This window comes from Equus quagga, chromosome 2 (assembly GCF_021613505.1).
Source record: "Equus quagga isolate Etosha38 chromosome 2, UCLA_HA_Equagga_1.0, whole genome shotgun sequence".
In the NCBI taxonomy this organism is placed as follows: domain Eukaryota; kingdom Metazoa; phylum Chordata; class Mammalia; order Perissodactyla; family Equidae; genus Equus; species Equus quagga.
In genome coordinates this window covers 133,682,244-133,708,891 of record NC_060268.1, presented here as the reverse complement: position 1 = coordinate 133,708,891, position 26,648 = coordinate 133,682,244, and the positions used below count along the sequence as shown (strand labels likewise).

Genomic DNA, 26,648 nt, shown 5'->3' with positions numbered 1-26,648 from the left:
AACATGAGATCATCTGGCAGTAGCTGATATTCAGACTATAATATTCCAACATTTTTACCTCCTTTTACTTCTCCTTCCTTTTTTATGTATGTAAAAATTACAAAATATCAGAATCATTTCTAAAAATAATATAGTCTTTTGTAAAACAGACTGTCTAACTCAGAGCATTTAGGAAAGCAGTTAAAATTTTAGCTGTGATCAGCAAACAAAAGGAAGTTGTTGTCTTTTAAGTTACACACCTAAGATCAGCTGAAATTTTAAAGAAATGTAGTGCATGCTGATAAGCATGAACAAGTATTTAAACATCCACTGAATGCCTAGGGATAGTACTTAAGGGAAACAAGTCCTAAAGAATCCAAGAAGGACATGGAGGGAGTCCTCTGGTTCCCTGCAGTAATCTAGAAACCTCTTCCGGCCTCAATTTTCTCATCTTTAGAATAGAGGGACACAATTTCTATCTCACTGGGTTGTTATGAGAAATAAATTAAGCCACATGGTATGTAGAAAGTAATCAATAAATTTAGTTCCCATTTTTGCCCCCTCCCCAACCATCACTGTAATACTTGATCAGGCCATGGATCAGAGTAGGCTTATAAAAATTAACCTGGGAACTGCAGGTATTACCTCTTTTATAAAGTTCCCAAAAACAGCTCATAAAAAGTCCTAAAATGTCTCTAAGACTATTTCTAGGAGTTTCAGAACTAACTTTCTATTGTTTGGAAATGGCTCTACTTGGTAATTTTATAGTAGAGCATTTTAAAGACATAAAATACTGGTTGAATCTAACAGTAGGCTTAGTTTGATTAGAAAGAGCCATTATCACTAGTCCGCATTTTCAATATACAATTTCAATATTTTCCTGTTGATAAAATTCCTTCTTAAATTGAGAATATTAGAACCTTACATCTTCTACATTCTAGAACTCTATTATATTACTATCACATTGTTTTTATAATCCATGCCGTTGGACTGTATTATTGAAACTGAAAAACCATATGTATGGTTTAAAAAAAAATCTCTGGATGATGCCCAAGATTATATTATGAGTCTGGAGTTTGCAGAAGGTGACATAAAAATGAGGCTCCTCCTGAACATTTTAGGATCATCACTATCCTAGAGAAGTTTTTTACTCCTCAAATGACTTCTTATCCCTTTATCAAACACTCTGCCTTAAGTAGTTAAATACTAATATTTTGAAAAAATGTGGTCTAGTTGTTTTAGAGACAAGAGGAACTTAAAAGTAAGAGGTAGGGATACTAGGAATTCAAAGGTATACTATAGTCAGTCAGGCACTGGGGGAAGGAGGAGAGAAAAAAGCATGATGATACACTACCTTTTGATTCAAGAGCATAAAAAATTCCTGATACAAACTATAAGGTAATAATATAATTTTAATATTTAGATTGCTGTGTGCATCCTTTCACGCTATATGAATATACTACTAGGAAATCCAGACACTGACTTACTAAGATCAAAGAAATGCTGCCAGAAGGCTTCCATCCATTTTTGAAGATCCTCTCTATTGTCAGCTGTAAAAATATGAGTTACAGCCTGTCCAGCAACAGGGTTGATGACAGAGAAATTATGAATTCTTTTCTTGGCATCCTTATCCATTGCCCGAATTCTGGTTTCCTAAAAATTAGGACAAAATTGGTGTTTTACAAGAAAATATTTCTGTAATGATCAAATAAATGTTTTATTGCTTAGCTACCATGCTTATACCTAATGTAATTATAAGTTTATTGCTGATCATTTGAAATTTAAAATAGTAATTTTGAGAATTTTCAATATTCAAATTCAAATACAGAAGGTTTTTTAGGTTTTAAAAAAATGCTTCATATTAAAAATAATTTTTTAAAATATGCTACATATGGCATTTATGTTAAATTACATGAGATAAAAATATAACTTGTTTTGATCTCTCAGTTTAAGTAGGAGTTTGTTGTCTTTTATACACATCTTAAAACTTGCAATAAAACAAGTACAGTGTTGTCATAACTGTAACGTGAATTGCGTTAACTATATTTCCAACAATAATAAAACAGAAGAATCAGTAAAGTATGATTCTTATTATAATATTCATTCATAATATACAGTGTTATCAGTTAAAGCAGTAAAACCATAACTTAGTGTTTACTGCAGCAAACAGGTTTTCCTCATTAACATTTATTTCATATGTAACATTCATTTACAAAGCTCATAGCTAAAGATCCATAAAGTAATATAACCCTCATAATGGTAAAAATTATTTTTAAAGTGCTGAATATGACACTCTACAACAAAGGCAAAGGTTTCCTTCATGTTGATAGTCCAAAGCTTTTTTCTGAGTGGTACCAGGTATGGTATCGTGGTGATGCCTATCGTGTACATGTGTAGAAGAGAAAAGTATTCCCAAGTCACACATGTGACAAGCCATGTCACAGATAAGCTAGCAACTACATGTAAAAAAAAAAGGGGAAAAAAGCCTGGAATAGTACTATTTATTATGCAAAGACAGACATTTGGCTGCCTGGATAATGACTGATATTACATTATTCTAGAGCAGCGCTATCCATTAGAAATATAATGAGAGACACACATGTAAACTAAGACTTTCTAGGAACCACATTAAAAAAGGTAAAATGAAACTGGCGAAAATAATCATGTAATAATTAATTATTACATTTTAAAATAATGTATTTTATGTAACCCAACATATCTAAAATATTAACATGTAATCAATAAAAAAATTGAGATATTTTACATTCTTTCTTCATACTAAGTCTCCAAAATTCAGTCTATATTTTATAATTATAGCACATCTCAATTTGGACCAGCCACATGTTAAGTCCCTAACAGCTGCTAGTGGCTACTGTACTGGGTAGAGCAGTTCTAGAGGAAAATGGTTAAGCCCAGTGTAATGTATGCAGAAGAGTACTTGGCTGGCAGTTACAAAAGCTGATTAAGAGTGGGAAGAAATTCTTCACTTCATTGAGTATGGAGTGAAGAGAGACTGTATGTACAGTCACACACCAAAACCAACATTCACATATGGACATTATGGAAGTAGCAAAGAGTCAGGAAGAAAAGCTATCCATTCCCTGAAAAATGGGTAAATATGAGCAGGTGAACACCACATATACTACATAAGAAGTTCTTTGCTGAAAGGAGAAATTCTTATTCAAAATTCACATGAGAAAAAAATGTATGCTATATAAAGTAGCAACATAACTTTGAAACTTTGGAGTATCACAAAATATAAAGACTGGTAACCATCTTTTTCCTTTTTTTTTTTATGTAGGTAATTTTTCTTTTCTTCCTACTTTGTATGTGGGACACCACGACAGCATGGCTGATGAGCAAACCCCGGGCTGTTGAAGCGGAGCACGCAAATTTAACCGCTAAGACAGGGCTGGCCCCCAGATTGGTAACCATCTTAAAGTCAATCTATCCTGTCCTTTTTAAAATGTAGGAATGTGACTTCAGAGGACTTACGGCCAGCACTATAATTTTATCATAATAGGGTCTTTTTACACTCCAGTGCCTTGGTAATAAACTTTGTGAATTAATTCTTTTAAGTAATTATTTATACAATATAAAAAAATGCTGCCCTAAGTGGCATCCTTGGAGCCCAAGAATGCATGTAATCAACCTCTTTAAATATAAAGCTTATTATCACTACAGAGAATGACTTAAGCTCTAGGAAGGATCTTTGATGTACTTCTCTATCAGACTACTTGAATGCTGATTCAGTGCAGGGTTGGGAGGGGGTACCCTCTATTTCTGTTAGCATTAAAAAAAAATCCAAACAATAACATATGAAGTATTCTTGCTGCTGAAACTGTGCTTCCCTCCACCCAAATTCATTTTAATACAAATTTCCGACTACCTATTGTATATAGGATTAAAATGGATTCAACTTTCAAATAAGGCAAGTGTGATTTTTATAGATGAATATGTAGTTTAAATAATACCAAGATATCATTTCCAATGAAAATAGCCCTGTAGAAAATCTGATGAACTGGATCATTTATATCCTTCTTAGAAAATATACTGCAATAATATATAAATACTATACATTTCATTAACTCTGGTAACCACAAAAACTGCTAAATTTTTAAAACACGAGAGGTTTTTAAAAGGTGCAAATGAAATGCAGAATAGATCATTTGAATTAACTTTTATATTTTATCACCCCAAATAATTTAACTCAAGGGAAATTTCTTCAACCACAAACTGCATGTCAAAGAAAAAGTGATTAAACAAAGTTTCTAATACTGTCAAAAAGTTCATGCAAGCTATTTCTCAGTGTGGGCGAAGTGTCAATAACAGTGCTCAGGACTTCACTTCTCAAACAAGGAGTGGATTAGAGAAAACAGGTGAGTTTCAGGACTGTTGCCATCGTGGGCTCAGAATGTACAGATGAGGAAGGTATATCTTCTTAGTTGGGTATGAAAGCAAGAAGCTTGAGTACTTTAGCTCTCATTTCTACCGCCTAAAGTATTGCCTGGTATCCACTAAGTAACTGAAAAATATTGGATGAATAAATGAATGAGACAGGAAAAGAACAACTCAGATAATGACAAAAAGTTTTACATTGATAGACTCAGATTCAAGAGGCAATCTCTAATGCAACTCTTTAATTTATAGATGAGGAAACTTATGTTCTGAGATAAGTATTCTACCCAAGGCAAGAGTTTTCTGTTTTACTTTTGCTAATCTCAACCCTTTTAGTTGCTTTGGGAGGCTTTACGGTCAACTTTCACTGATTTGTAGATAGATTTAAGACTACCTGCTATGAAATTTTAATCCTTGGCTGGCTATACTCTTATCAATCAGCACATATTGAACTGCAACCTTCCACTACATGAGATGGTGGGCACCCACAGAAGGCCAAGTGAAATCAATGACAATATGAACTCTAAGGTCAAAGGAAAGTTTCTTGTAGTTTGTTCATTATTTTGATTTAAAACTGTACTTCAACCTCTCCATTTCTGTGGTAATGGAAAATTATTAGATCAGGACTAGATCCATGAACTGTTTCTTACCTTACTTTACTTTTGACTATATAACCTTAAAAAAGTCTATTACGTACCCAGATTACGGTTTCCAAATGCTCTTTCTTACTAAAAGGAATCAGAGCTCTTTAGAGAAATGGCTGATTCCCAGCCTGGGTCAGGAAATGTATTGGATGATCCTGGAACATCTTACGCTAACAAATCAAAGATTACCAGGGTTGATCAAAAAGACTCAAGAGCCAACCTGAAGAGGCTTCCAGTAGCCAAAGATGGGACAATCTGAACATCTATAAGAATAACAATGGTAATGGATTGATGCATAAAATGTTTTTAAATTGCTAATGATATTTAAAAACTAACTCGTTGGTCACCTTTAAAGGATAGCACCTCATTGTTTTTGTAACTAATAAATAAATCAAGCTCTTATCCTTTCCTGTAAGAATTGTACCTCAACCAAATAGCTGATGAAGTTGAAGTATTCCGGGTAATAAATGAAGAAAGAACGTTAAAATATCACCAGTTTGCAATCCCTAATTAAATAAAAGATCTAAGCAATGCTTATCACTGGATGTTAATATGAGTGGAAGACTCAGACTTACTATATGCCTCTTGATAAAAGTGCACACTATTTCCTAAGACATATTCTTACTAACCAACCAACCAACAAACCTAAATCTGATCCAAAAATAGAAGAAAAAAGACAACTCAAAGATGCAATCACCAAAGTCCAGACTATGGACTATGGAAAACCATAGGATAAATGACCCAATTTCTTTAATAATATGTGATTACCTATGTTTGTGTGTGTGTGTGTGTGTGTGAGAGAGAGAGAGAGAGACAGACAGACAGAGAGAATGAAAGCCAAGAGATTAAGAGATTTGAGACCTAACCAATCAACTGCAATGTATGGCCCTTATTTGGATCCTGATTCAAAAAACCATTGAAAAATTACCACACCGGGAAAGTTGAATGCTTTCTGGACTTTTGATGATATATTGACTATATATATGGCTACAAATTTTCTCAACTATGACAACTGTAATACAAGTAAAATGATACAGTATCTAGAATTTGCTTCAAAATAATTCTATGGTGGGGGTAACATGTGAGGGTATAGATGGGTTCATTTGTATTATTCTCTTTGTAGATTATCTTGAAATTTTCCAAAAAGACAATTAAAAGAATAAAATACGAGTAGAAGGGGCCGGCCCAGTGGCACAGCAGTTAAGTGCGCACGTTCTGCTTCGGTGGCCCAGGGTTCGCCGGTTTGGATCCCGGGTGCAGACACGGCACCGCTTGGCAAGCCATGCTGTGGTAAGGATCTCATATATAACGTAGAGCAAGATGGGCACGGATGTTAGCTCAGGGCCAGTCTTCCTCAGCAAAAAGAGGAGGATTGGCAGCAGATGTTAGCTCAAGGCTAATCTTCCTCAAAGAAAAAAATAACAATAAAATAAAATACAAGTAGAAAAAAATAAGTGCCTGCTTTCTTATCTATAATGGAGAGATATTATTATTTCAGTCACATCTTCTTCACAAACATGTTGTAAGGATAAATGAGTTCTTTGAAAGGTGTTTGGTCTAAAGTCTTGTTAATTAGAGATGAAGACAAAATGTTGCTGGCTAAAAACAAGCTTTAGACCTTATATAGACTATAATGACAAAGAAATTATATCTTCACAATACATGGCAAGGAAGGTTTTGAAATGTGTAAAGCATAACCATAAACTAAGCCAAGCATTAGGTATGATTAGTATTAGTGTGATATAATTATTTGCAATTTACGTCAATGAAATTAGATGTAAACTCCTACGGGAAAAGGCTGTTTAAAAAATTATTTTTACCGCATTTAATAAAGGACAATCTGAAAAGTTGATAGGGTTCAGACATTACGAGGACCAATATAATCAGAAGAAAATCCCATATGCTTCATAAGAATTTTGCTTGCTAGGGTCCATGATAAACATAATGGTTAAAAGCAATTTCAAGACAATTTAACAAAGGTATATCACACCAAGGAGTTATTGACTTGTTTACGACAGATTTTATTATTCATTAAAATGAAGTGATGCATAGTATTTAAATCAAGAAAAGACTATTGATCTCAAAGACCCACACTTCTTTTCCATTCCACTCCCCACCCCATTGGCAATGGATAAAACTCTGGCTAATCAAATGCTTTCTACAATGTATAAGAGAGTCAGTGGCTCCAGTTAAGTACCCCTTATTGAGAATGTCTTGCTCAACAACATTCATAGGGAAGTTTTTTGAAGTTGAAGCAATCACTTTGAAGTAAATCATCCTTTCAAATTTGGATTGAAAAGGGGAGGGGAATAGCTTTTAGGCTTTTCTTTGCCTAATGTGACTATTTCCACAGATGGCTCCCTATGAAAATTAATGAACTGACTTAGCCTTACAGGAAATGCCATTTAGAAGGACAAGAATTATAGTTAGAGAACAGATTCTGTGATCAAAATAACAGAACTATTATTTATATACCTTAGCAACTGCACAATTTATGCTTTCACATAATTTTTAAAGTAGCATTAAGAAAATTATTATTTTCTAAATCATGAGAGAGGAAAGACAATCAAAAGAAAGGAACTCTGATTTTTATTTATTATTTAACTTTATTAAGCATAAAAAGACCTTAAAGGCCTAGCATTCGAAATATACTAAAAACTGAAATAAAAACACTATTCTTAAAAGTTTTATTTGATGCTTACTCTACATATCAAAAAATACAAAGTTGGCATTTATCAAAGATACTGTTTATGTAAGAATACACTAATAGCATGTGTCCCTTAGAAATTTTCAAAGTAAGCAAAACAATTAAAACATCTACCTTATATTTATTTATTTATTTATTTTTGGTGAGGAAGATTCACCCTGAGCTAACAGCTGTTGCTAATCCTCCTCTATTTTTCGCTTGAGGAAGATTAGCCCTAAGCTAACATCTCTGCCAATCTTTCTCTATTTTTTGTGGGTGGGATGCCTCCACAGCACAGTTGATGAGCAGACCAGGTCCGCATCTGGGATTCGAACCTGTGGAACCAGGCCACTGAAGTCGAGCATGCTGAACTTTAACCACTCGGCAATGGGGCCAGCCCCCATTTTATATTTAAAAGCCAAGCAATTTAAAACACTGAATAGATAAAAATTTATGAGTTTATCATAATATGGCGGGGGTGGGGGGGACAACAGACATGGCATTCATTTGCTACCTCTGCAGGGGATAATAATACTCCAATACATATTGCTAATATCAATACAACACCAATATGTAATACCAACTCCTTACTCTGAAAATAGGTAATTAAAATATTAAACATCTATCCTGTCTTTTCAGAAAGGACAGTAATTCATTCCCAGTTGATGAGAGAAAGTCCTTCTTTACAAAGGAATGCCAGCTAATGTATGTAGAAGGAAGGACAGTATGAGAAGAACATATGCAATCTCCAATGCAATAACCAATTCAGGCAAGGGCAATCTGGTCACTAAAACCTTTATGTGAAAGACTGTTGGATGACAAAGATATTCACACAGTGCCAAGTATCACCTCACTGACTACTTGCTAAGTGTGAAGAAGAAAGCCTACCTTTATACTGGAGAGAGCTAGTGGTCACCACCTCAACCAAGTCATTAAACTTGGCATTGCCAATACTGAGACAAGCTGATATCATGTGCCTCTGAACAGGATGCTCTATAAACTATCTGTCTTTATCCATGAAATATTCTTGTAAGAAATGTTTAAAATGAATATAATCAAGCCTCTAGAACTAATTTACAGTTTAGAAGAAGTACAAAGGATGCACAATCCTTGAATAGTCCTAGATTGAAAGCAAAAGCTAAAAGGACATTTTGGGAACGAAGGAAAAATTTGAATACAAACTGGATATTAGATGATATAAGGGAATTATTGTTAATTTGCTTAGTTGTGATAATGGTATTGCGAATTTACATGTATATATACATATACACATGTCTGTGTGTAAATATATAATATATATATATTTAAAGGCCCGTATTTTTAAGAGTTACATGTTGAAGTATTCAGAGATGAAGTGTCAGTGTTGGAGAGTTATGTTCAAATGGGTCAGCAAAAAATATAGATCAGTAAAGAGATTTTACAAACTTTCAACTATAAGATGAATAAGGTCTGAGGATCTCATGTAAAACACGGTGACTATAGTTGATAACACTATTGTATAACAAACTTTCTGAGAGTAGAATTTAAACGTACTCACAAAAAAGATAAAAAACACAAAAAACCTATAATCCAATAATAATTGCAGTAATGATTACACAACTGTGTATTATTTGTCAAAATTATCAAATTGTATACTTAAAACTGGTGAATTTTATTTTATGTAAACTATACCACCACCCAGCTGATTAAAAATTAAATAGATGGGCCAGCCAGGTGGCATAATGGTTAAGTTTGTGGGCTTGGCTTTGGTGGCCTGGGGTTTGCACATTCGGATCCCGAGTGTGGACCTAGCACCACCCATCAAGACACACTTTGGCGGCCTCCTACATAAAACAGAGGAAGATTGGCATAGATGTTAGCTCAGCGACAATATCCCTCAAGCAAAAGGAGGAAGATTGGCAACAGATGTTAGATCAGGGCCAATCTTCCTCACCAAAAAAAATAAATAAATTAAATACGTAAATATAATATAAAGTGTTTAAACTACCCCACCCCCGCAAAAAAAGATAAAGCAAAGATGAGAAAATGTTAACTGGTGAATCTAGCTAGTATACAAGTGATCATTATAGTATTTTTTTTCAACTTTTCCGTAAACTTGAATAATTTTATAAGTTGAGAAAAAAATGAGTAAAAATTACATTAATAGGAGACATAATTATATAACACTTGTGTTTTCAGAAGTAACAAATAGATTTCTCGACTGAGATAGCGTTTGACATATTTAAATAAGGAGACCAGTGGCAATCACCGTTAAGAATGAAGTTTTCAGGTGAATGGAAGGGCTCAAAGGAAATCTGAGGTAGAAGCAGGAACTGCAAGGAGAAAAGTTTCTACAGAGAAAGGGCAGGAATCAGTGCTGCAGAAAATTAGATGGTAGTATCACAAAGCTAGAGAATGGAAGATTTTGTCATGAGTGTAATTTCTGATGAGATCAGCAACTAAATTACATTAATTTTCCCAACCTTAATTCTTACCTCACGGTTTAACCTTAAAATTCTCTTTTGTATGTTAGGCAAAAGTTATGTACAATGGAAGAGATATTTATGCCAATAGTTCTCAGGGTCAAATATAGTTCATTTTGTCCCCAAGTCTACGGCTGAGACTATACAAATTACTGGATTAATCATTTTCCTGTAAATTTGTAATGATCAACTGTGAAACCACCCTGGGATTGCTAAATATGTTGATTTCACTCATCTTAATAATGGAGCAGATTGACTACAGAATCCCATCAGTCTCCAGGCCAACAGCCTTTATTACCACAAGGAAAAATGAGTCAACTGAAAAAAAAAATCAATTCACTCAGGCTATGTAAACACTGTTAACCACTTTTCTGGAATTTGATCCTTGTCATTGGACAAGAAAATAGAGATGCACTGGCTACAATAACAGAGGAGTTCCATTATAACTGTTCTCTTAAATTTCAATGGTGAAGATTCAGTATATGCCCAGGCCATTGCCTATACGTAGATCACGGCTTCAGGCTCAGAATCTTATTTCAGGGCTATTTCTTACTTTCAAAGCTGATTCAATGGGTATGGAGATAGGAAAAAGTCTAATTTTGCCTTCCAAATCTAGTCTAGCCGTATATCTATAAGGAAATAGAAAAACAGTCCATGAATTTCTAAATTTTCCCTAGTCATTAGGAAAAGAGTGAGCTATATAATTTTACTTATTAGCTGATCTCTGAGTCTGTTTCTTCACTTGTAAATCACAAATAATATACTTGTAAAACAGGTCTGACATACCTGTTCTGCCTACCTTAAAGGGCTGAGATAAGGTACAATGAATCCCTTGAAGACTGTTTTCAAACAAAACAAATGACTTTAAAAATGTCATTTGTTTAGACTACATTTTAATTTGGTTTATGATTATCTATATTTCATTGTACAACATGTAAGAAAAAAAATTAGTAGGATTCCATTTTTACTATCTAGCTACCTAGTGTAAAACAGATTAGACAAAATCATCCATGTAGAACTCTTGCCAAAAATATTTAACCTGAATGTAGTGAAACAATTAGTCAAATACAGATTTGGAAACTGGCCCGCACTTTTCAAAAATCTCAATGTAATGAAACACACACACACACACACACAAGGCAGCGAGAGAAGGGCACAATTTACATGAAAAGGAAACAAACAAAAGAATGGTGACCAGATGGAATTTGTGATCCCAGATGGGGTCTTGGATCAAACAATAAATAAAAATTAGAAAGAACATTTTGGGGACAACTGGGGCAATTTGCTCTATATTTAGATAATATTGTTTCATCAACAATAAGTTTCTTGAGTGTGATAACAATGTTATGGTTATAAAGGAAACATCCTTGTTTTTAGGAGAAACATGCTAAAATATCCTAGGGAAGAAATCTTGTGCTGTTTGCTACTTACTTTCAAATAGTTCAGAAAAAAGTTTTTAAACTATCTAGAGAGAAAGCAAATGTGGCAAAATGTTAACAACAGCTGAAGAATCTAGGCGAAGGGTATACGGGTGTTCATTATTCTGTTATTTCAACTTTTCTGTATATTTGAAATTTTCAAAAGACTAAGGTGGGGAAAAGTAAATGGTGTATAAACAAAACAAAACAAAATGTTGGCAAGTAATGAAAAAATTACATTGATTTTCCAATAATAAAATTATATTTGCTTAAACAATTTTCTAAACCAAAATAAACTATGTTATAGTATTGAGGTATATTATTTAAGAGCAGTATTAATCTTTCTAATACACAAAATGGATAAATTAAGTGGACTTAATTACATCATAAAAGGTCTCACTGAAGGATTCCTTTAAGTAAAAAGCAGTGTAATTTCTAAAAGCAGGATATAAAAAGATCAAATGTTATTATTGGAAAAGATGACAGAAATTAACTCAAGTCTTTACAGGTTAGCAGACCAATATCCACATGTTGTTCAGGACATAGAACTTTACAGTTTTCTTCAAAAGAAAATTTAAACACAAGGTAGAATATGTACAGTTAAAAGATGTGATGGGTCACATTTTATCATATCCTTTAATTCAACCACTCCAAAGGCAAGCAAAGTACAACAACGAGAAACAATGAAGAGCACTGCACAGGCAGAAAACATGACGTTCTGCTCTAGAAATGCCGTTGAAGTATTTTAGAGCAGGAATGCCGTAGAAAGGGGGAAAAAACTCTCTAATAAACACTAGACTTGGATGACAGATGAAGATAAATTTAAGATCATGGGATAAAAGGAAATACGTCTGCCTTATATTGAAAAGTTTTCCTACAGATTTTTGGGTGAAAAATTTGTAACGAAACTTTAATAATCTCCTTTGTATCAAACCAGTACGTGTGTGTGTGTGTGCACACTCATTGGATAGACTCTCTAGGTGTGTAGTACTACTTGTGAAATGCAGGGTAAGCACTCAAATATTCTGAACCGACTGTCAGGCTTTCCTATTCTGACAGAAGGTTGGACAACTGCCCATCAATCCTGTAAGAAATCAGAAAGCATACTCAGGAATGTCTTTTTATGGGTTCATTTGAATATTAACTAGAAAGAGCATCACTGTAACAGAAGCTAACAATTTATAAAATCTCTTACTTAAATAAATTCATGAAAAATGTAAATATCCTGTTAATGTGGAGTTACATTCTCTGCTTTAAAACCTATTTACTGATACAGATTTCCAATTTACTACTGTGTGTTCTTAGGAAATATACTATTTCCTTTACTGGATAAGCTCTATAATGGACGAAAAATAGGACTAAATTATCTTTATGAACTAACCTATTTTTAGCAGTCCTTCTCTTTTCTTTATAAGATGGCAACAATGTGAGTTATGGACAAAAACAAACTTGATAAAACGTTTTATCTTTATTTTCAAAATAGCATTTTATTTACCTTATTAATGGACACTACCAAAACTGGTTCCACTTTAGCTTCGATTTCCTCAGGAGTATAAAAACAATAGAGTTTACCCCCTCTTAAAACACAATACAACCTTCTCCAACTAATCAGACCTTCCACCATTTGCTGAAAAAAAAAAAAACCAAGAAACTATCAACCTTAAATCAGTATTTATCATCTTAATTCTAAATTCAACAAAATATTTATCAAAATTAAATTAGTTTTTTGAAATTTTTAAATGTGATAGAGTTACCCGCTAATTTACTGCACGAGTCAATTAGCCCAAAATCAAGAAGTACGTTAATATCAGAGAAGAAAGGTTTGGAATTCTCAAAAGCATTAAGCAAAATGGAGGTAATAATTACCACATAACTTTTATACACATAAAATCATAAATCAACCGAGTTTTAGAGAAGATACTCTATTAAAAATTAGTGCTTAGAATTCCACAGCAATTCACCTAATGACTCAGGAAAGTTATAAAAATAATTCAATATTCAAAATATAATTTTCCCTTACTGTTCTCAGAACACTGGGAAATGATGACTACCCTGTAAAGAATGCAAATTTTCTTTCCTCTTAATGGAATCTTTTAGAAAAAGATATTGATTCATTGAAGCCCATAATTAATTATTTACTGAATATAAATAACTATAGTTATAAATAAGTCAGGAGTAGGTGGCACAGAGGCAGCTTTGGAAGCCCAGAGGCCTAAACTGTGGCAAAAGCTGTCTGCCAGAAAGGCCTTTATGTGAAAGGTGTGGCGCAGTCTTCAGTTTCCACAAGGAGCCCTCTGGTGCTGATTATCTCGTTACTGCTTTAATGAGGCAGAGGAACCTGGAGAGGCAGCTCCTTAACCATCGGAATTGCATTAGACCCCTCTCCTTCCCACCTTCTCACCCCAGACCGCCCCCCACTACATTCTAGGTCCAACAGTGAGAAAACTGTCATTTAAAAGAAGACTTTAAAAAATACTTCTCAATACCAGAAGTCCAAACAACTGCCAGTATATTAAAATCTAAATTGGAGCTATAATTGTTGTAGGATATTTAAAGTCCTCTAACCTGCTGATTAAGAAATCCTGCAAATGCATCCTCAGCCATACAAGCTGGCTGGGCGACTAACCGGCAGCACATGTTGCCATATAAGGGAAGCCAAAATGAAGACTCCTCTATTTAAACGAGAGAGAAAAATCAAGTTACAAATATGTGTTTATTTAAGGTCATTAGACATTGTGATTTTTTCTTTTTATAATTTTTTTTTGCTTTATATAAGAACATAGTAAATGTGCATCTTACTCAAATACTGGTACCATATTCAATGACAAAAATCACATAAGAGAAAGTAGACAGGAAAGGATCTTAAACCAATAGTTTATAGCATGCTATCACCTGAAATAAACATGGAACTTTTAATCTCTTGTACTCACTCTATCTTAAAGTTATTAATCAATGGAGGTAGTTCAGGGCATATAAGTAAACTCATTTAATATAAAAAACATTCCAATAAAGTGATTTTTGTATGTCAAATTCTACTTCTTGCTCTGATTTTCACATAATAATTAGCAAAGTGATCCACTGAACAAAGCATTTCAGAGCACAACTTTAAGATAATAATAAACCTTTTGGCCCTTCCTCTTCCCTTACTGAAAAATTCAGTTGTAAGCCATTAGGTAGAGCCCGACCAAGATGGGCATCTGTGCTAGGGAACTGGGGGAGGAGCTGTGGTTTGCACAGCAGGGAGCTGAAGCCAGGCAGGATGAGCAGGGTGAGTAGGAGCACTGCCCAGCACCAGATGTCAAAGCCTGAATGGACTGAGGAGGACGAATCACATGGGGCACAGCCTAGAGCCCAAAGGGGATCTCTGCTGAGGGGATGGCCTGGCCTGAGGAGTCAGGGCACAAGCAGAGTGAGGAGGGTGTTTATGTGGGTGGCTACCCAATTTGAGGCATCAAAACCCAAGCAGAGTAAGGAGAGTGTGCACATTTAGGGGTGGCCCAGCCATAGGAGTCAGAGTCTCAGAGCAGCAAGGAAGCCATCCACACATTCAGTGACCCAGAACAGTAAGTCAGAGCTCAGTGAGAAGGGCATCCAAGCAGACAGGCAGCTGGGCACGGGGTGTCAGAGCACAGGCAGGCTGAAGTGGGTATCCACATGAGGTGAGGGTGAGGGCAGCCAGGCTCAGGGAGTTAAAGCCTGAGCAGGGTGAGGAGGGCAGCCCTGTGTGGATTGTATGAGTCTGAGCAAAGTAAAGAGTGTCCACATTGCGCAAGGGGGCACATACAATGGAGAGTCAGAGTCCCAGAAAGAAGGAAGCATCCACGTCGAGGAGGTGGGAGAATGGTTGCTTTCAGGGAGACTGATCAAAAAAGAAAAAGCATTAAAGACAACAGAAGACAGGTTTCCTACTGTCAGAGAAAGGAGTTAAAAATGTGTAGAACGAAATCTGTGGTGTTGGATTAGAACTAGATGTATTGGTGTGAACTTATGGTTTTCAACATAGAGAGATTAAGAAATACATGACAAAATATATATGCGTATATTTTGAGGGCCGAGGAACAGCAGGACCATAACAGTGACACTTTAATAGCAATGGATATACCTAGAGCCCAGATCATGTCTTCTGAATATTATTTCCACTAAAAAGAACCAGCATTCCTGGAGAAATGGCTGATTCCAGGGCTGGAGCAGGGAAAGTACATGATGAGACTAAAATATCTTGTTATGCCATAAATCAAGGAAGTCCTCAGTGAAGGATGAATATATGTCAAAAAGACACAGAAGCCATCTTGAATGTGCTCCCATTGGCCAAACTGGAGACAATTTGAACCTCAAAAATCTGATATTAACAGATTATGATGCACTGAATAGGACAACATGAGTCCATATTGATAAAATCAATGAATAAATTGAAAGTCTAATAAGAAATATTATACTTAACATAATTTCAAGGTACTCCCCTCTCACACACAAAATACGTATTAATTACAAAGGGGGCAACAAAAGAGTAACTTTTCAGGAGAGAAGCTTGGCAGGCACCACCCTAATCAAGTGATCAAAGTGAACATCATCAGTAATGGGATGAATCAAAATTACATGGCACCTGATAGGACGCAATGAGAGCACAGCATCACTTCTGTGATATTTCTGCCAAAGACACATATCCTGAATCTTATCCCAAGAAAACATCAAACAAACCCAAATTGAGGAACCTTCTGCAAAATAATTGATGTATGATGTTTAAAAATGTCAAGATTATGAAAGCCAAGGAGAGACTGAAGAACTGGTCCAGACTGAAAGAAACTAAAGAGCATGATACTTAAACGCAATGCATGATTCTGCACTAGATCTTTTTGTCGTAAGGTACATTATTGGGACAATGGGCAACATTTTTAATGGAGTCTGAGGATTAGATGGCAACAATGTCTTAATATTCATTTCCTGACTTGGATAGTTGTAGTGATGCAGCCGGACGTCCTGTTAGTAGGAAATAAGTATTAACATATTTTGGAAGTTCTTTCAAAAAATATTAATATAATCCTTTAATGCAGTGTGTAGGTAGGTATATAGCCTTCATATCTGAATGAAAGGAAAGCATTGCATAATTTATTCTGTGTATCAGGGCATAAATAAAAACCCAAAATATGGCCCTTTGTTCACACTGGACCACACAAAATGATTTTTAAAGTTTTCACTGCACCCCCGTTGGTGGTGCCTCCAAAATAGCTAGCCATCAGCTGTTACTATTATTGACCAGAAATCTCAGTAACTCTGGAAAACAGAACATTTTCTGTAAAACACAATTATTTAATATACAGATGCAATGTAGCCAAGGTTTGGTACATCAATTAAATGAAAAAGACCAGCCAAGTGAAGAGTACAAAGTAAAACAAAAAGTTTTTATCAACTTACCTGTTCAACATTCTACTACAGAAGAACATGCAATGAATTGTCTGGGACTATTCAAATCTTTTATATTAACACCTTGTTAAAGCTGCTATCTTTTAGAAATAAAGGGTTTGACCTGAGAGAAATAAATGTATAAATACAACACAGGCAATGATTGCAAAATGCAGACATAAATAAATAAGAATCTCCTTTCCTAAAATAGGCAGGAAATGAAATAAAAATTCTATAAAAGCATGGATCTGAGTAATACATCTGAAATCAGCTTTGTGATTTATGAATTTAAAGTTTGAAAGCAAATTTCTTTATATAGCAACCCCAGATTTATGAATGGCTTATGTTCTAAATATCTGTAAGCTGGTTGTTTTTAAGTTAGGATGCACTTCCTAAAGAAATAGGATCATAAATGATTAGTTTTTCAGACCAGTTCATAAACTTTGTTCAATCAATACTGTATCTGGAACCTAAATACCAGATGTAACCGTGCGTTTCTCTGGTAAAATAAGTTCAGATTTCATGGGACACCAAGAAAAATAATTCCTTCCTGATTGCAGTCCTTGGAAAGGGATATCGGACGTAGAATTCCCTGCTCTCCAGACTCCTTGCCACACACCCTGCAATCACCTGCTACTTCTAATCTAGGTTCCCTTCCAGCTCAGGGCCACTACGGAACAAATGTGGAACCACAGCTTCTCTCTAATTCTGATAAGAAATAAGGCAACTAGGCTAGTCACTTAACCTATCTATCAATTTCTCATTTTTAAAAATAGTACCTTCACTTAAGTAAGAGGGTTGTTGTGAAAATCAAACAAGACGATGTGTATATGACATCTAAGATAGCGAGGCACATGATCCACGCTTCACGTCCAGGGCAGTCTCACCACTTTACCACACCCTTTCCATTTCTCTTGCTGTCTCTCAAGTCCTTGTGCAACACATTTACTCAAAATACTTAATTCTTCTTTTCTAACCAAGGGAGGTGGTAGGACAAGATGAAATGAAACAGGAAGTGAAAGAGCAGTTTGACTTTTCATTGCTTAAAGGTTTTATCTAATTCATTTTCTTTTCAAACGGGGAACAAAATGGAGTTTAAAAACGACAGGAACAACAAAAACAAAACACAGGCAAAAGAAAGAAGCCAGATAACATCTCACTTCCGTGTGAGTCAATCTTCACAATGTGGTTTCATTGTTTTATAAAAAGCATAAAAATTTCTTGATGACAAATATAAACCTTAAGATACCATTTTGGCTTTTCTCTTCAACTAGCAAGAATAATAAAGTTGAGTTCCAAATTTCCAAAATCTTGTATTTCCTCTTGATTTTACAGTATTTGGTAGACACTGACATAACCTTATTTAGGAAAACCCATTATATTAACATAGATTTATATTAAAGAATAAATTAGAGGGTGTTTTTTTTTACAAAAAATTTTCTTTTTAATTACAAGCTTTCTTCTTTTTCAAAATATAATTGATTTACAAGATTTTAATTTATACATACTTCTAGGAATATACCTATTATATACAAAGAATTAGGCATATAGTTAGTGTTTATTAAAATTTTTTCTGTGGAATCTACAAGTTCCAATGTCAGGAGTTTTAGGTCTTTTCATAGTCTTTAATATGTGAGTCTGTATTGTGTTTCTCTAAGAAAGAGGCATACCACACAGTCCCCAAGCTTATTTGCCCGTGAGCATTTTATTAAAGGGGAATCTAGCACCGTCTAATAGAACACGGAAGACAGCTGAGGACTCGCTGCTAAATCGGTGCTTCCTTTGTGAATGCTATTCCTTTCCACAACTTTTCAGGTGAACTGGTTCAAAGAATAGAGCCTTTCATCATAATTCCATTGTCCACTCTTCAGTAGTATTTTGAGTCTTTAGGTGCTCTAACGGGAATCCTGCCTGACCAGGAAGCATAGCAGAAACAGTGCAGCCTGTCCTGGATCATTCGTCCTGGATTATAACTGGCTTAACCACTTGCTAGCATGTTACGCTTTCTAAGCTGTATTTTACTCAACTGTAAAATGTAAATGATAGTAAAATGAGGAACTTGGGAAGGTCACAAAGCTGGCCAGTGGTAGGGCTAGCACATGAATCCAGGGCTGATGGCTCTACAGTGCCTACTATTAACCACTTTATTGCAATGCTCCCTTAAAACTATAGCTCAGAGACTAAGAATAAAAACTGCTTTAAAAGTGATTATTTATTTATATGTTATTGTGGTAAGAACATGTAACAGGAGATCTACCCTCAACAGATTTTTAAGTGTACAGTAGAGTATTGTTAACAAGAGGCACTATGTTGTACAGCAGATACAGAACTTATTCATCTTGCATAACTGAAACTTCACGCCGTTGATTAGCAGCTCCCCACCCCCCACTTCCCCCAGACCCTGGTAACTGCCATTTTACTCTCTGCTTCTATGAGTTTGACTATTTTAGATACCTCAGATAAGTGAAATCACACAGTATTTGTCCTTCTGTGTGTGACTAGCTATTTCAATCAGCTTAATGTCCTCAAGGTTCATTTATGTTGTCACATATTGCAGAATTTCCTTCTTTTTAAAGGCTGAATAATATTCTATAGAACAGTGTCTGACACATAGTAGGCACTCAACACATGGTGGTAATATTGATAATTCTAGAGAACTGACACAAATGGGATGACAACAAACTTCATTTGCCAGATTTTCAGATAAAATTGATAATGCTAATAGTATTGCAGACTTCAAGTTTTGTGTGATGGAAGCCTAAATTGTTCAGACCAATCCTCCCACTGAAAACTACTGAAAATGCTGAATCAAATATATTTAAATTTTTTTTCCAGGAGCAACAAAGAGGTAACAAGACTGTAAGAAATTACCAGTACAAACCTGATAAATGAGAACCAGTGAGTTAAGTGAGCACAGAAGCTGTTTTTGTTCTGAGAGCATTTGTTAATCCCAGCAAATCTGAATGTATGATTTAACGATCCTGCACAATGAGGGAAGCAGAACAGAGAACAAATTCTAGGGCTTGAACAATGTAAGCAGTTTATGGGAGATTCTCCTCACACTAAGCTGATATCTAAAAGAGATCACCAACAGGGGAGTGTTGAACCAGAAGTAAACTAACCTCGCCGCCTAGGATGCCCATTGCCTGGAGGTGGGGATAGGAGGGGTCCAGAGAAACTCAGGCATGGTCTTTGGATAAAGTGGCCTAAACTGATAGTTCCTGCCAGAAGCAAATAGAAATAGTAAGCATCAATTTATTCCTATATGTAAACTTTCAGTTACAATGACAAGTGCATGAGATAACCAGACATGCAAGGAATTGAGACATTATGAGTGAGAATCAATGGAAAAAGACAACAGACACTGACCCAGGAAGACTTTATATATCTGAATTATTGGCCGTAGACTATAAAACGGCTATACTTACTCTTTTAATGAAGACCTAAAATATAACGTTAACAGTGTCTGCTGGGAATACAAAGTGGCATAGGAGATTTGAAAAAGTCAAGCAGAACTTCTAGAGCTGAGAGATACAATAACTGAAATGAAGAACTTGGCATCCAGGTCTAACAGCAAATCAGAGCTGTAGAGATAATAAAGGAAATGGAAGATAGTTTATTTAAAAAATCCAAAAAAGAAGTAAAGACAGACAAAAAGATGAAAAATACACTGTAAAGGGTAATAAGCAGAGTGAGAAAAACTAACAGAGGTTTAACAGGGATGCTAGAAGGAGAAAAGGAAGAGAATGGAGCAGAGGCTGTCAAGTGAGATTTTGTCCAGAACTAATGAAAGACACCATCAACAATTTAAAGAAATTCAAAGAGTTCCAAAAGCAGGATAAATAAAATCAAATTCTAAACCTATATCATAGTGAAACTTCAGAAAACCAAAGACAAAGAGAAAATAAAAAGTTACCCTTCAAAGAAGTGACAACTGGCAAATGATTTTCAACAGCCAGTAAAAGAAGCCAGAAGATAGTGGAATTATCTCTTTAATATTCAGAAAGAAAAAAAAATTAACTGCCAAAGTTCTATACTTTGTGATAAATCTCTCTCAAGAATGAAGCAAAATAAAGTCATCTTCGGACAAACACAAAGAACCAAGAAGTATGACACCGGCAGAACATACTAAAGAACTTGCAAGGATTATACTTCAAGCAAAAGGAAAACAGTCCCAGACAGAAAGGAGTGCACAGAAACAATGCAGGCAAATCTACATAAATACTAAATGTATAAAACATCTTGTGAAATTTAAAAATCCAATAGAATTATAATACACAACAGTGACACATGGGTCAGAGAAGTGGAGTTCCACTGTTCTAAAGTCCTTGCATTGCCTGAGAAATGGGTAAAACTATCTACTAATTTTAGACTTTAATAAGTATGATTAATGAAATTTCTAGAGGTAATTTCTAAAAGATGAGAAAAAGAATTATAACTTTAATTAGAACAAGGAAAAACTAAAATGATAAAACTATCAATGCTTAACAAGGCAAGAAAGAACAAAAAAACTACCATGGAAGAGGCAAACAGATAGAGAACACAGAATACGATGGTAGATTTAAATCCAAATATTTAATATCATATAATATGGGTTATAAACAATTTGATATTAAATGCAAAATGACCAAATGCTCTAATAAAAAAAACACAAAGATTATCAAATTGGATAAAAATTAAAATTCAATATATAATCCTATTTGAAGAGGCACATCTAAAATGTAAAAGTAGCACAGTTTGAAGTAATAATAGTATTTAATAATTAGTAAGAAAATACACAATTTAAAAATTGTGTGTATCAAATATTTGTAAAGGCTCAACTTATATAAAACAAAAATAGACATAACTATGAGATCTAGAAAAATCCACTATCATAGCAGATTTTATCATACTTCTCACAGTAATATAGAATATGTAGACTACAACAATTATTTCTAACAAATAATTAGCATATACAGAACATGCCACTGAAACAGGAAATGGACAAACCTACTGGAAGACTGATAATAAAAAACAGAGATGGTACAGAAAACAGTATGAGGAACGGAAAGGCGGGACATCACTACAGGTGCTGCGGAAATTCAATAAAGTGTCACGAAGAAGTGAATGTTTATAAAACCCGAAGTTTAGATTAAAAAATACAAATGCATAAAACTATAACTTACTGAAACTGACTCAAGAAACAGTAAACCTGAAGAACCCTATATCTGTTAAAAATAATTGAATAAGAAATAAATATATAGTGATATAATCATACAATGAAATACTAAAAGCAATGAAATGCATACATATTGAATGATGAAAGCAAGTCACTGAGAAGACATAATGTGATTCTATCTATATAAAGTGCAAACAAGGAAAAACTAAATTATATTATTTAAGAATACATAGGAGATAAAACCATAAAGAAACATACTAAGCGAATACCATAAAAATTGGGACATATTTACACCTAGGGTAACTGAGGGGAAGTAGCGTTGACAATGTTCCATTTCTTGACACGGTCGTCTCATAATTATTTGTTAAACTGTAAATTTACATTTTATGAACTTTTCTCTGTTTTTAATGTAATTTTTTTAGTGTAAAACAAAAAATATTGTTGTAAAATCATCCATCTCATCAATACAGAGCCACCCATCTTTACAGCAATAAGGTAGTACATAATTTTATACATTGTTTCAGAATATGAACAAGAATAACCCAAATTATATTTCCAAACTACTTTACCAACACCACTGTATATTTTTCATCATAGATAAAATAATCTGGGAGAATGGAGTGTGCTCGTGCCAAGTTTTACAAACCTTCCTAATCACTTAACTCCCTTATTCTCTTTGCTATATATTTCTTTTGGATAAATTACAATTACCAATATCTTCCAGAGTGAAAAGGGTTAAGATTAATTTAGCCCTACCTTTTCTTATATCCTCTGTTTCCTACCAACAGAAGGGCTGGCTTCCTCAATTTCAAATTTAAAAATAAGACAGGTCTTTGACTGCCAACTAGAAGGATGGTGAAGTCATTAATTTCAAGCCAAAGGCAAGGACTCAGAATATGCAAAACCCTTCTGTTCTCACTAAGCTAGCCTCACAAACAAATCTCTGGTAAATAGCATGAAGGAAAACAAAGTTTTCTCTTTTGGGGAAAAGGGATGGACATATTTGAAAGAATCCAGAGAATTACTCATGCCTACATTATTTAAGCCAATATCCACTTCAGGGTAACATATTAAAATTAGAAATTATTACCATCATCATATATATATATCAACATAACATATATAACAAGTAAAATATAGACTGTACTTACCATTTCCATTAATGGACAAATTATGGGTCTTGAAGCTATCCTCAGCACTTTCCAAGGTAAGGGTAGTATGAGCTAGCAAATTATACTTTGCACCACTAATAGTGAGAAAGAAGACATGTTTTACTTATTTTAGTATATTTTCTATTCCATAAAATATTTAGATGTTCAACAATGAAAAAATAAATAACCTTATTGCAAAATGGGCAAAGGTCTTGAATAGACATTTCACCAAAGAAGACATACAAATGACCAATAAAAACAGGAAAAGATGCTCAAAATGACTAACCATTAGGAAAACCCAGTCAAAATCACAAGGAAATACAATTCACACTCATTAGAATGGCCATTACTGAAAAAAAAAAAAACAAAAACCAGAAAATAACAAGTGTTGGCCAGAATGTGAATAAACTGGAATCTCTGTGCATTGCTGATGGGAATGTAAAATGGTTTAACCGTTATAGAAAACAGTATGAGGTGTTTCCTCAAAAAATTACAAATAGAATTACCATATGATTCAGCAATTCCACTTCTCAGTATATACCCAAAAGAACTGAAAGTAGGAACTCAAATAGATATATGTACACCCATGTTAATAGCAGCATTATTCAGAATAGCCAAATAGTGGAAGAAGCCCAAGTGTCCATTCAAGGATGAAAGGATAAACAAAACATGGATACATACAATGGAACATTATTCAGCCTTAAAAAGGAAGGAAATTCTGACACATGATACAGCATGAATGTACCTTAAAGATATTATGCCAAGTAAAATAAGCCAGTCACAAAAGGACAAATATTTTTTTTTCTATTTTATTTTTCATTGAGGTTATGATAGTTCACAACCTTGTGAAATTTCAGTTGTACATTATTATTTGTCAGTCATATTATAGGTGCACCACTTCACCCATTGTGCCCACCCCCTTGCCCCTGGTAACCACTAATCTGTTCTATTTGTCTGTGTTTGTTTATCTTCCACATATGAGGTGAGTCATACAGAGACTGTCTTTCTACATCTGGCTTATTTCACTTAACATAATACCCTTAAGGTCCATCCATGCTGTTGTGAATGGGACGATTTTATCCTTTTTTATGGCTGAGTAGTATTCCATTGTGTATACATACACCATATCTTCTTTACCCAGTCATCAGTTGATGGGCAGTTAGGTTGCTTCCACGTCTTGGCTATTGTAAATAATGCTGCAATGAACATAGGGGTGCATGGGACTTTCAGAATTGCTGATTTGAAGTTCTTTGAATGGATACCAAGTAGTGGGATGGCTGGGTCATGATATTTCTATTTTCAATTTTTTGAGAAATCTCCATACTGTTTTCCATAGTGGCTGCACCAGTTTGCATTCCCACCAGCAGTGTGTGAGGGTTCCTTTTTCTCCACAACCTCTCCAAGATTTGCTACTTTTTGTTTTGGTTATTTTAGCCATTCTAATGGGTATAAGGTGATATCTCAGTGTAGTTTTGATTTGCATTTCCCTAATGATCAGTGATGATGAGCATCTTTTCATGTGCCTATTGGCCATCCATATATCTTCTTTGGAGAAATGTCTGTTCATATCCCCTGCCCATTTTTTGATCAGGTTGTTTGATTTTTTGTTGTTGAGTTGTGTGAGTTCTTTATATATTATGGAGATTAACCCTTTGAAGGACAAATACTTTTGACTCCACTTATATGAGGTACCTAGAGTAGTCAAATTCATAGAAATAGAAAGCAGAATTAGAGGTTGCCAGTGGCTAGGTGTAACAAGGTGTTACTGTTTAATACAGAGTTTCAGTTTGCAAGATAAAAAAAGTTCTGGAGATAGATGGTGGTGATGGTTGCACAACACTGTGAATATACTTAAATGCCATCAAACTACACATGTTAAAATGGTAAATTTCCAGAGTGAAAAGGGTTAGGAGTAATTTAGCCCTACCTAAATATTATGTATATTTACCACAATAAAAAAATGAAAAAGAAAATTTAGATGTTATAGATGACAAGTTATAGTCAACATAAATTATTAATCAACTTAGCGTATTTATCTCTTTATGCTATTTTATCTCAAGAAAACCTGTAAGTTACTTGGGTTAACTCACAAATGTTTCTGTAAAGGATCTCCATTCATTCAAAAATATTAACTGAACACCTAATATGTGCCAAGTCCTATGCAAGGTGATGGGCATTAATGGTAAACAAGACTCAGTATTATATCCTATTGCAGCAGGGAGGAAAAAGAGAGTAAGTAGAGGAGTAAATCAAATATTGGCATTTGTAAGTTATAATGCAACTATTTCTACGAAAGGAACAAAAGAAGATGAGAAAAGTGAGGATCTGTGTTAGGTAGGGGAATTGGGAAGGGACTCTGAGGAGGTAACAGATATGAAGTCATAAAAGATCAAGCCAAGCAAAGAACACAGGAAAACATTCCAAGCAGAGAGAACAGCATGGTCAAAGAGAGGGCTGAAAGAGGACCAGTGAGGCTGGAGCACAGAGTGCAAGTGGGAAGCATGGTACAACACAAGGCTGGGAATACAGGCAGGGAGTAGATCACTTAAGACTCTGCAAGTCCTGGAAGAATGGATTTAATTCCAGGTGTAATGGGAAGTCATTGGAGAGGTTAATAGGAAGGGGAGTGAAGGGATCCGATTCATATTTATTTACCAGGGAGTAAGAATGAATCTCCTTCTGGTTTACCAACTTCAAAGATTTGAGGTTTCTATCTACAGTATGGGAAAATGGAGGGCTTCATTACTAATTCCATTTTTTTTCATTATAATTATAGTTCCCTTTATACTACTTAGTTTAAAATAGCACTCTTGCAAAGTATCTAAAAATTCTGAGGATAAATTTCATATCCTGGCACTTCATGGTGATAAAAAGTGAACTTGTATTCAATAATAATTGTATTTTCTGTGCTACTTTTATTTTGTTTCAAGACTTTTTCTTGACTTTATTATTTATTTTACAAAATAGTAAAATTTCAACATTCAAAATATCAAAGAGCATGTTAAAAAAGGAGAGAGACAGACAGACAGAAAGAGACAAACTTTGGAGAAGAGAAGTCTGCTGGGAATTTTTATTAATTGTGCCAGATGATATGTTTCATAAACATTCTTTGTCTCTTACTAAATCTTTAATAAAATCTCTATTACAAAGAAAAACTAGGTATACGTGTAGCAAGTATGAAATGCATGCATGCACGTCACTAGTGAACACTGGCATACCCCATAGAATGCGACTCCCTTGGAGAACACCTCTTGGGTTTTTCCCCCAGAAGTTTTATCGAGAAATAATTTACATACATTATTATATAAGTTTAAAGTGTACAGTATGGTTTGATTTACCTTGACGTTTTTTT

At 34.6% G+C, this 26,648-nt stretch overlaps 1 protein-coding gene across 2 annotated transcripts in view; it reads right to left on the bottom strand.

The window, feature by feature from the left end:
* The window catches only part of RTKN2 (rhotekin 2), a 77,569-nt gene that overhangs the window by 6,874 nt on the left and 44,047 nt on the right, over positions 1 to 26,648 (bottom strand). For both annotated transcript variants that reach the window (XM_046654477.1, XM_046654478.1), the window contains 4 exons: positions 23,297 to 23,391; positions 14,153 to 14,259; positions 13,083 to 13,214; positions 1,467 to 1,632 (listed from right to left, as the gene is read on the bottom strand). In XM_046654477.1, coding sequence (XP_046510433.1) covers positions 1,467 to 1,632; positions 13,083 to 13,214; positions 14,153 to 14,259; positions 23,297 to 23,391 — 500 coding nt within the window. The remainder of the gene's footprint in view (positions 1 to 1,466; positions 1,633 to 13,082; positions 13,215 to 14,152; positions 14,260 to 23,296; positions 23,392 to 26,648) is intronic.